General features: G+C 41.8%; 2 protein-coding genes and 1 non-coding gene across 3 annotated transcripts; 1 reads left to right on the forward strand and 2 right to left on the reverse strand.

The window, feature by feature from the left end:
• Positions 1–1961: 1961 nt before the first annotated feature.
• On the forward strand, positions 1962–4937 carry LOC126782600 (1-acylglycerol-3-phosphate O-acyltransferase). The gene is made up of 9 exons (XM_050507877.1): positions 1962–2284; positions 2410–2646; positions 2863–2909; positions 3055–3173; positions 3261–3421; positions 3967–4076; positions 4155–4254; positions 4350–4473; positions 4589–4937. Exons 1-9 carry the CDS (start codon positions 2103–2105, stop codon positions 4712–4714), a joined length of 1206 nt encoding a protein of 401 aa, XP_050363834.1. The 5' UTR covers positions 1962–2102; the 3' UTR covers positions 4715–4937.
• Positions 4674–9974, reverse strand: LOC126782599 (probable LRR receptor-like serine/threonine-protein kinase At4g36180). The gene has a single exon (XM_050507876.1). The coding sequence runs from the start codon at positions 9492–9494 to the stop codon at positions 6078–6080; it is 3417 nt and encodes a 1138-aa protein (XP_050363833.1). The 5' UTR covers positions 9495–9974; the 3' UTR covers positions 4674–6077.
• Positions 9975–11293: 1319 nt separating this feature from the next.
• On the reverse strand, positions 11294–11366 carry TRNAE-CUC (transfer RNA glutamic acid (anticodon CUC)). The gene has a single exon. It is a non-coding gene; the product is annotated as a tRNA-Glu (tRNA).
• Positions 11367–11382: the final 16 nt, after the last annotated feature.

Genomic DNA, 11382 nt, shown 5'->3' on the forward strand with positions numbered 1-11382 from the left:
ATTATGAATTTTATAATGAATTTTTCAAGATGAATGATGATCATCATTCGAGCAAGTAAAAAAATGTTTTTAATACATTTTATGTAGGTTTGTTATTTTAATAAATTAAAAAATATATACATTATAGCAAATTTTTTTTGTCCGTTAAAATTAGGTCAGGTAATATTTCAATCCTAGATCCACAACTACATCTCCATGTATGCAACCAATCAATTTTATCACGGATTTTTGCAGCCCATAACTCTTGGAATATTCAACATGGTTTGGAGCATATCGATAGTTTGACATTCTTGGAGAAAACTCAAAAAGTCTTTCAGAGTACTAGTTTTCCACATTTTAAATTCTACTGACGAAAGTAAATCGCTTCATCATTTAGCCCGCGGAGGCCCGCAAGCCCGACGGGCTTTTACCCGGCCCGCAAGAAAGCCTGCCAAAACCTGCTTCCGTGGGTAGAGGGCCCGACTTAATTTAGAGATGTGAAATCCGGCCAGGGTCGTGGGCTCAGCTGACTAAAATCCTGCAAGGCCCGGCTCGTAAAAGCCCGTCAAATAATAAAATATTATACATGCATATTCTATTAGTTTTAGAATAAAACTATCGCATTATGAAGCAACTATATGAAGGAAACTTCTTGGGACCGATCGACACCAGTTGATATGATCGGTATATATATTTAGTGACTCTGTAAAAGTTTCATCCAATTCGGATCTAGTTTGACCGTCAAAATTTCCGGTAAACCGAAAATAACACTAATATGTCATAAGGGATGACCAATTACCAAGATGTGAATGCCGAAAGCCGTTTGCATTTCTAAAATCACCTAATTTTTGTCATTGATCGTGCATGGTCGCAGTCAGGAAACCAATTTGGTGAAACCCCGGTCAATGGGGTTTTAATATGTCAAAATACTTCTTTTTTTTGTTGACCGTAAGTACGAACGGTCAACCCATGTCCAAAACTGACGAAATTTTTACGGGATCCCTAAACATATATATTGATCACATCCGTTGGTGTCGATCGACCATATTTCGAACTAGAATTGTCGATCATCAAAGTGTCCCTTAATGCATCACAACCTTTTATTTTACGTTTAGAATAAAACTATCGCATTATGAATCAACTATGTAAGTAAACTTATTGAAATTGATCAACACCAGCCGATGTGATCAGTATATATATCTAGTGATCATGTAAAAATTTCATCCAATTCGGACCTCGTTTGATCGTCAGAATTTACGGTAAACCAAAAACACCAATAATATGCCATAAGGGAGGACACATTACCAAGATACGAATGCTGAAAGCTGTTTACATATTTGAAATCACCTAATTTTTGTCACCGATCGTGCGTGGTCACAACGAGAAAACTCATTTGGCAAAATCCCGGTCAATAAGGTTTTAATTTGTCAAAACGCTTCTTTTTTGGTTGACCATAAGTACGAACGGTCAAACCATGTTCAAAATGAACAAAATTTTTACAGGGTCCCTAAAATATATATATCGATCACATCTACTGGTGTCGATCGATAATATTTCGAAACTAGAAATTATTTGTGACTTTTTTTTAGAATGTTTTTTAATAATTTTTTTATTGTTTCAAACTCTTAAATAAGAGTATTTATGTAACCCGTAAAAACAAACAAAGGCCGGCCCGTAAAAGCCCGCTATGTCCGTTTTTTAGGTGGGTGAGCTTAGATTTTCATATTTGTGAAAATAACCGGCCCAACCCGTTGACGAGCACTAAGTAAATGCTTTGAAATCCTTTACTTGGAAAGGAAGAAATATAATCTTCTAGTCAACCATGGTGTCGTTGCCCATTGCTTTCTAGGTTCTAGTTTGAGAGGTTTTCGTTGTTACGTCATGGCTAACGTTTTTAATTGCTCCACATAATCAGTCACTGATCACGTAAGCGAGGCCGCATAAAATCCCACGCGGCCAGAATAGTTGCCTTCCATTCGAAGCTCTTCATCGTCCGTGTCAAAAAGGCGCGCACATCGGCGGCGGCGGGAGCTTATTCTTCTTCTTCTATAAACCTCCCTCCTACAGCGCGTGGCTTAGCGTGTCCGTTATTACCAAAATCCCCCTTGACAGAAACTTAGCGTATGAGCCTTCGTAGACTCTCTTCCAGAATGGCCCAAGAAATATCCAGGTGCGCCTCCGACCTCCGGTCCTCTCCTTCCACCGCCGCCAAGTCCAAGTCTTTCTGGCCCTCCGTCCTCCGTTGGATCCCCACCTCCACTGATCACATCATTGCCGCCGAGAATCGCCTCCTCTCTATTGTCAAGTATACCTAACTAATCTCAATCTCAATTCCCTGAAATCGTAATTGGATAACTGAATTCTGGTTAATTTGCTATGATTGGTGGTTGATTATTAAACCCTAAATTGAGAATTGGTCGGGTTTCGCAGGACTCCGTATGTTCAGGAGCGGGTCAATATCGGGTCCGGCCCGCCCGGGTCGAAGGTGAGGTGGTTTAGGTCTGCGAGTAATGAGGATAGGTTTATCAACACGGTTACTTTTGACAGCAAAGAGGACTCTCCCACTATTGTCATGGTTCATGGCTATGGGGCTTCTCAAGGTTTCTTCTTTAGAAATTTTGAGGCTCTTGCTAGTCGGTTCAGGGTCATTGCTATTGATCAGCTAGGGTGAGCTATTTTCGGCTTCAATGCAATGTTTCAATTTGATTAGTTATATACAGAAAAGCTTAATTCACTGGCATTGTATGTAATATAATGTGAAAGATTGGAACTGTTCTCTTCCAACTGATTTAAGAATTATAAAAAACTTCATACTTTATTGTAAATTCAATTCTCAATATCAGACATTGTGTGCTCAAATTATTGTCTTGATATTTTTTGCAGCTGGGGTGGATCAAGTAGACCCGATTTTACATGCAAAAGCACTGAAGGTAAGTCGACTATGTCATAAGAACTGATGAACTTTAGATATGAGTGTATAAGGATTAAGGATGAATGATGTGATTCTTGACCAAATGTTGACGATAAGTATAATGTATCTTTGTCTTTTGATTAAATTTGGAATTGGCTAAGCAGAAACCGAGGCTTGGTTCATTGATTCTTTGGAAGAATGGCGGAAAGCCAAAAACCTCAGTAACTTTATTTTACTCGGACATTCATTTGGTGGTTATGTTGCTGCCAAGTATGCTCTAAAGGTATTGGTCATTCCCCATTGGTATTATTTTTACTTAGGCAGGCAGTACTTGGGTATATTTTTGACACTGATGTTATTTATGCAATAGCACCCGGAGCACATTAAGCATTTAGTTTTAGTCGGTTCTGCTGGGTTCTCGTCAGCAGAAGATGCAAGGAATGAATGGATTATGCAATTCAAAACAACATGGAAAGGAGCAATTATTAACCATTTGTGGGAGTCAAATTTTACTCCTCAGAAACTGATCAGGTAAATACCTTTTCTTTCTCATGTTTCCTTCCACTTATATATTAAATTGGCAAAAAGGGTAATATTCTTGGTGATATATTAATGTCCATCATTTAAGTTATGCATCTCATGTTCTGTTGTTCAAGTTTCTTGCTGACTCTAGCCACATGCGCCATTGCATACGAAACACTAAGTCACACTCTCACACCCTTTAAGTCGGCATCTATGGAAATGCATATCTGAGAGATTCATGCATTTGAAGAGTTACAAAATTGCATCTAGTTGATAGTGTTTGTCTCTGCTTATGATTTGTGGATATGTTTTTGTACTGTATATTTACCCTTACCCTATATGTCTTGGTGGTCTTTTGTTTCCTCTAGTTGTTACCCTAGAGAGTTATCCTTGGCTAACTAACAATTTCTTTTGGCATTTACTTATTGCTAGTTTGAGAATACGATACTTCTCTTTCTGCTTTGTATCCATTGTGCAAGTTGGGAACTATTCATTTAGGGATGAAACAAGGAAAGATGTGTTTATCTTATATAGCATGTTTATTTAATTTGCAGAGGGTTAGGACCTTGGGGTCCAAAGATTGTTCGGGGTTACACGAATTCTAGATTTGGCGCTCGTGCAGCAGGGACCACCCTTAATGAACATGAATCCCAACTGCTAACAGGTTGATATGTATTAAGTTGTTTTCTGTATATCTCTTTCATAGTTTGAAGATCACTGATAGTATCTTCTTCAATTGAAGATTACGTATACCATACTTTAGCTGCCAAAGCCAGTGGAGAGTTATGCTTGAAATATATTTTTTCTTTTGGGGCTTTTGCTCGGAAGCCACTTCTTCAAAGGTATGCTGTTTCTACTTACTGGTTTCTTTTTCGTTCTTATTTTGGTATGAGTTTGAGAGTTCATTCTGTGTTAAATTGTCCCCTTTGATGTACAGTGCATCAGAGTGGAAAGTGCCAACGACTTTTATTTATGGATATCAAGATTGGATGAATTATCAAGGGGCTCAAGAAGCTCGCAAGGAAATGAAGGTCCCGTGCGAGATTATTAGAGTTCCTGAGGTCAGACTCTCTCCCTCCTTCCTCCCTCTATTGTGTATGCTTATATTGCTTTTCAATAATTACTATTTGATCGATTGGTTTGTATCATTAGAAGTTTTTCCATGAATAATTGCAGGCGGGACACTTTGTATTCATAGACAATCCTGAGGGTTTCCATTCAGCTGTATTCTACGCTTGCCGTAGATTTCTGTCACCTAACCCTGAGAGTGAATCCTTTCCTGAAGGTTTGACAGCTGCCTGAAATAAATACTTAGTTGCTTTATGCATTCATTCCCTTTGTACATGTTACACGATCTCTGTATCTCTATATTTAAGATGATTCATCCAAATTCAATTCAGTCTTTATATTCTTTCGAGTATATGTATCTGCTATACTCATGTATGCATAAATACCAACCTACTGTCTCTGTACGTCTAAGATGTAACCAGTGGCTGTTTTAATAGATTGCATCCATTCTGTTCCATTTTGAACGACTATGTTGTTCACATCATGATTTCGTCATATTGACGTTTAGTTATATTTGTAATTGAGTTGTGATTTGTGAATATATGTGCTCGGTCCAGCATGGCCCTCATCTGGAGTTGAAATCAATTAGCTGGTCTGGTGTTAACAGACTCACTAAACAGCAGTAACTGTTGTGCTTGAGAGTATGCGATGCTCCGAGCTTTCAATTGTCACAAGTTACAACTTGGTTGAAAACTCGGACCATCGCAAACTCAGACATGAAAGAAGTTTGTTGAAAACTTGAAGCTACCATACAATTTCATACTGAGGAGCGTTGGAGCTCTGAAAGTTCCATGTTTCATTAGAGGCAGTAAAAACCATCTAAATCGATACATGCTGTGTGCCTGTGAGTAATTGCTATGAGCTACCACAACTGCCACCAAATGTCAGCTCCCAACTGAATGCCCTGTCGGAATCAGAGTCCCACGAGGGTAGGGCCGCCGGAGTGAAGGTGAAAACGACACGTCGTGCACAGTTGAATGCTAAGCAGCTGTGCTGATATTCGTGAGCCAAGAAATGAATGTGGGATGCTCTGTTTCTCTCCTTGTTTTATTCAATCAAAATCACAAGGATTCTATAATCTCTGTAAAAAAATCCCGTCCTCTCTGCTCAGCTAGCTATTCTGATACAGTGGGGGTCCCCATGGTTCGTATTATTGCTTCACGTACTGTATAAAGCGATTGGTTCTACGGTCCGGTCAGGGGCCACGTGGGGGTCAACACTTTGCCGATAAAAATATCAAGGACCCCATTGTCTTTTCCGATAAGGGCGCCTCTGTCGCATCAACGGCTACTTTCTCCACTCACAGACTCCCAAACCCGCCACGTGGCACGGATTAAGCGCCACTTATTTGGCGGGAGAATACTCATTAAAGGGTTAAGGAAGTCCCTTTCGTCCTGACATGATTACCGGAAAATCTTTACTGAACGTGACCCCGGAGATTCAGTGGCCCTCCGGCGCCGTCAGGTCAATGTAATCATGTAGTTGGGCAAAAGCAGGAAGCAAATGTAAGAAAATGGAATTAATATAATCAATCACAAGCACCTAGTACAATGATAACGTTTTTCTTGATTGAAAAACAAAAGTAATGAAGAAAACTTCAGGCCGGTGAAGGCAGTGAAGTTGGGTCAGCCGACGATGGAATGTCCTGTCCGACGCGGCAGCCTTCAAGCATGAACACAATGTCAGCCATGGATGGTCTGTCAAGTGGTTCAGGAGCGGTGCAGAGGAGTCCAACTTTGATTCCTAACAAGAACTCTTCTGATTCTGATGACTCCGGGTCTAGCTCAAGTAGTCCAGGTTCTAGCAGCTCTGTGATTAGACCTCTCTGTAATTGCTTCTTCACCCATTTCACAATGTCTTCTTCTTCGGTGAACATCACAGGCTTCCTTCCGGTTAGGATCTCCAATAGAACAATTCCAAAGCTGTATACATCGGCTTCTCTTGTTGCTTGGCCGGTTAGTATTGCTTCGGGTGACACATAGCCTAATGTACCAACTGCGGTAGATGTTGAGGAGGACGGTTTTGGTGAGATTATGGTTAGCCGGTCTAATCCAAATTCCGATAAGTGGGCTTCAAAATCAGCATCAAAGAGAACATTTTGCGGCTTCACATCACCATGAACCATTGAGACTGAGTGCAGGAAAGCTATCCCTCTTGCAATGCCGAGTGCAATGAGATGCCGCATTGGCCAATTTAGTACATGACCATCTTGATGAGAGGCCTCTTGAAGCAGAGTGGCCAAGTTTCCATTAGGCATGTAGTCGTATACGAGTAGCCTTACATCAGGACCTGCATAGTAGCCTCGGAGAACTGTTAGATTTCGATGCTTCACCTTGCCTAGAGCTTCGGCTTCTTTGTGGAATGCCTCTTCGTCGATCACACCAAGAGAAGAAGCAGGAAGGCGTCGAATTGAGAGCACCATTCCATCTTGAAATGAAGCCTTGAATACCAGTCCATACTTTCCCCTGCTCAACACATTTTCCTCATCAAACTGTCTTGTTGCTTCTAATGCCTCTGCATATGTAATCTTGTTATTGAACATAACAAGTTTTGGACCTCCATTGTCTCCACTCCCACGACCAGACCTCTCTCCTCCTGAGCTTGCTCGTCCCGGACTGGGACGCTTCTTCTCCCCAGTGACCATTTCTCTAAGCTTCTTGCGCCAGCGGAAGAGGCTGTAAACATAGCCACAACAACACAATAACAGAAGCAGAGCTCCACCAGCAGCCACAGCAATTAATAAAATCAATCTGTTTCTCTTTCTCCTTTTAGCATCTCCACATTCTTTGTCCAATGGTTTCCCACATAAATCCGGGTTCATTGCGAAGACAGAACCATTGAATTGAGAACCTAGTGGCTCTGGAATCTTACCGGATAGGTTGTTGCTCGACAAATTCAAGTACTTCAAGTGTGGAATGAGTGCAATATTTGCCGGGATCGTTCCACTTAACTGGTTTGAGGAAAGATCCAACACCACAAGGTTTGACAACAAATGCAAGGAGTTTGGTATTGGACCTGAAAGTTGATTCCCTTCTAACAACAATGAAGTGAGAGCAGAGCATTTAGAAACTTCCTCTGGTATTGCACCTGTCAACCTATTGTGACCTAAATCCAGCACTTCCAAACTAGATAGCCGAGACATTTCAACTGGAATATTGTCCCCCAATTGATTAGAACTAAGCTCAAGTACTTGAAGGCTCAAACTATCTCCAAGTTCGGATGGGATCACACCAGAAATGCGATTCTTTGACAAAGATAGAACATTTAGTGACCTTAGATATCCATAAGTGGCTGGAATGACACCAGTAAAGGCATTGGAGGAGAGATTTAGGTAGACTAAGCCGGTCAAGCTACTAAAACCTTGAGGAACATCCCCTGATAACTGATTCTCTTGCAAAGCAACCACTTGCAAATTCGGCAGCCCGAAAATCTCACTAGGCAACTCACCAGAAAGCTTCTGTTTACTCAAATCCAGTGTAGCAAGCCTCATCAAACTTCCAATACTTGCCGGGACACTTCCAGAAATCCCACAATTGCTCACATTCAAGGCCTGCAAGCTCCTCAATGCTCCTACATTCTTAAGAACATCACCCGAAAACTTGTTATTGCTCAAGTTCAAACTAGTCAAGTTGCTTAGCTGCATGACCTCAACCGGAACTTCCCCTGTCAGATTATTACCACTCAGGTTCAAGGACTCCAGCCCCAAAAGTGTTCCCAAACTCGCCGGGATAGTACCCGAGATTTCATTCCCACCCAAAGACAACACCTTTAACCTCTTCATATCTCCCAGAAACAACGGAAATTTACCCCGAAAGAAGTTAGCTTCAAGATCAAGAATCTGTAACAAGCTGCACCTCGCAATCTCGGTAGGAATTTCACCAATCAGTGAATTATTACCCACCCGGAGCTCCTGCAGCCGGAAAAGATTGCCGATTTCAGCCGGCAATCCACCCGAAAACAAGTTTCCAGAAACATCCAAGATCTTTAAGGTAGTCACATTGCTCAACCAGGCCGGAAACCCGCCGCCAATGCGATTGTTTTTAAGAACCACATCCTCCAAGATACCTGAACACCTTCCATTTTGCGGCGGCGCAATTCCCGTGAGCGCATTAGTCCCTAGATCCACTATCCTCATTGAAGAAGAGTTCACATTCTCATTGCACAATAAAGAAATGGGAACTGAGCCTGATAAGCTGTTCCGGGCTAAAGAAACCACCTGAAGCTTCGGAATGGCGCCGAGAGTGGCCGGAATTAGTCCACGGAGCGCGTTGTCGTCGGCGCTGAAGTGTATGAGAGAGGAGCAGTTGGAAATGGCTGAAGGAATCGTACCGGTGAGCTGGTTCGAGTCCAGCCAGAGATGTTGCAGTGACTGCAGCCGGCCGATGGTCGCCGGAACGCCGCCGGTGAACTGATTGAAGGAGAAATTGATGTGCTGGAGGTTTGAGCCGGCGGAGAAGTTGACCGGAACGTCGCCGGTGAATGCATTGTAGGAAAGGTCGAGGTACCGGAGGCTGGCCGGAATGTCGCCGGAGATTTTTCCGGTGAGGGAGTTGTGAGAAAGGTCGAGGATTTGGAGGTTGGTGAGGTTGAGGACGGCCGGCGGGAGGCCGCCGGAGAGTGAGTTGGCGTGGAGGTAGAGGGCGCGTAGCGACGCGCATTGGGAGAGAGAGGGAGGAATGGAGCCGTTGAAGTTGTTGGAGTGGAGGTTGAGCTTCCGGAGGTCACGGAGGGAAGCGAGTTGGTCGGTGAGTCCACCCGCGAGGTGGAGACGAGGGAGGCTGAGTTCGCTGACTCGTCGGTTGGTGGTGTTGGAGCAAACGACGCCGCGCCAGTCGCATGGGGCTGAGGGCGTGGATGGGTCCCAGCCGGTGAGTGCGCCGAGGGGGTCGTGGAGGTTGAGCTTGAAGGAGGTCAAGGCTTGGATTTCGGAGAGGAGGGGTTGACCGGCGGTTAATGCGGCGGAGAAGTAGAGGGCTGGGATGATCAGGAAGAAGAAGAAACTAGCCGTTGCCATTAGAGAGTGAAAGAAAGAAAGAAAGAAAGAATGTGAGTGGAAACTGAGAATGGGGTTTTGGGTTTTTGTGGGGAAAACAGAGGTGGGGTTTTCTTGGTTTTCTGGGGAAGGGTAAGAGAAGGACGGGAACGGAAAAGCGACGCCGTTGGTGGGCGACCCGAGTAAGTGGTTCTGTTCTGAGAGAGCAAAGCTAGCTTTGGTTTTTTGCTTCCCTCTTCCCCAAAACTTTGTATATAAACCTCTTTTTTCTGATTTTCTAAACAGAAAGGGGGAAAGGACGTGGGAGTGTGACTTGGGTCTGTGTCTGTGATAATTAGAAGAGAAGGTCACCTTCTTTCGGCGCTGAGACCTCTTCTTCTTACTTCTTAGAAATGGCCCTCATGCACAATGATGTTGCAGACTAGTGTAACCTGATCAGCTAATCTATTCAATAACATCATTTATGTTATGTTGTAGATTGATTTCATGAAAAGATATTAATGAGACTAGTTTAACATGAACACCAGAGCTGATCTGGTTTCGTTAATAATTGCCTAATTGGTCTATGATGGAGATTTAAGGGTGATCTTGTGGCTGTAAAATGCAAGTGTGTAAGTTAACAAGGCTAAATGCAAAACATAAACAGTTGGCTGAGTCCAAGAGCAGGCCAACCAGCAACCCTTATAAGACAAACGTTATGGAGTTCTGAGATGGGAATTACAAAGTGGAATTGACATTAGAAGGAAGTGAGGAATTTAGAACTAAGCAGCAAATATTTAACCAGGTCAAAGGGTTTTAATCTCAGCTTAAGGTGTCGCAAGATGGCAAGATTGAGTTTACTTGTCCAATGAGTAGTGGACAAAAAAGCAATTCGCAATTGCATTTCTTATATATTTTAATAGCTGATTGATATGAAATTCCCTGAAAATAAGGCGGTTCCTGAATATATGAGACTTTGATGACCTTATTGATGAAGACAGTGGATGAAGAAATGCTGGATGAATGGGACTTCATTTTTCATCCTTTTCCTTTTGGTACTTTAAACGTACAGATTTCCACACATACCTTCAATAAATAAGACTAGACTTTTACCCATAGGGATGGACTTAAGATTTAATAACAAGGTGGACTAAGTTTTGGCGAAGCTAAATTATTTTTTAAATAACTTGATAGCAGAACAGTAATAATTTCAAAAAAAAAAAAGATAGTTTACACTTGTTGTAATAAAATAGAAGATTGAGATTTTCAAATGAAATTAATTATCATATATACTTTGTGTTGACAGAAAAACAAAGCAAATAAACTCATAAAAAACACAGCAACAAAAACTATAATAACAGAGCAAATGACTCAATTTTTCATGAGCAGCTATAGTTGATTTAACTCAAATTTTCACTCTAAAAATAATGATGTGGGTTACAGCAAACCCTAATCCACACCTAGATCCGTGCCTGTTTACCCGTGCATTTGCACATATTCAACTTCTCACTACCCACTAAAATAGTGTTAACCTTTCTTTTTTATCTCTTGTAATTTTTGTTTTATTTTTTCCTTTACTGTTTTACGTTTTTTACCATTCCGTATATTATTATTTTAATTTATCATTTCGTGTTAATATATCTAAAATGGTTCGATAACGTGTCCTGAGTGTGTAGGAAAGGTTAACTGGGCCAAAAAATGAAAATTGTAATTCAAAACTTAAATGGGCCAAAATCAATCAAAGATCCTGCAGTTAATTGGGCTGAGCATCAACACAATACAACTGAGCACTTGACATACAACCATCAGCCCAATTAATGTGTAAGTGCATTAAAAATCAATTCCGTTGCCGGGACTTGAACCCGGGTCTTTCGGGTGAGAGCCGAATATCCTGACCAACTAGACTACAACGGATCATCGAACAAGAGAA

Source organism: Argentina anserina, chromosome 2 (genome assembly GCF_933775445.1).
Source record: "Argentina anserina chromosome 2, drPotAnse1.1, whole genome shotgun sequence".
Taxonomy (NCBI): Eukaryota; Viridiplantae; Streptophyta; class Magnoliopsida; order Rosales; family Rosaceae; genus Argentina; species Argentina anserina.

Bases quoted from the DNA above. Each gene is read 5' to 3' on its own strand.
- LOC126782599 (XM_050507876.1), bottom strand. From the start codon at position 9,494: ATGGCAACGGCTAGTTTCTTCTTCTTCCTGATCATCCCAGCCCTCTAC.
- LOC126782600 (XM_050507877.1), top strand. From the start codon at position 2,103: ATGAGCCTTCGTAGACTCTCTTCCAGAATGGCCCAAGAAATATCCAGG. The intron at 2,647-2,862 runs GTGAGCTATTTT...TATTTTTTGCAG, and splicing joins ATTGCTATTGATCAGCTAGG to CTGGGGTGGATCAAGTAGAC. The intron at 3,422-3,966 runs GTAAATACCTTT...TTTAATTTGCAG, and splicing joins ACTCCTCAGAAACTGATCAG to AGGGTTAGGACCTTGGGGTC.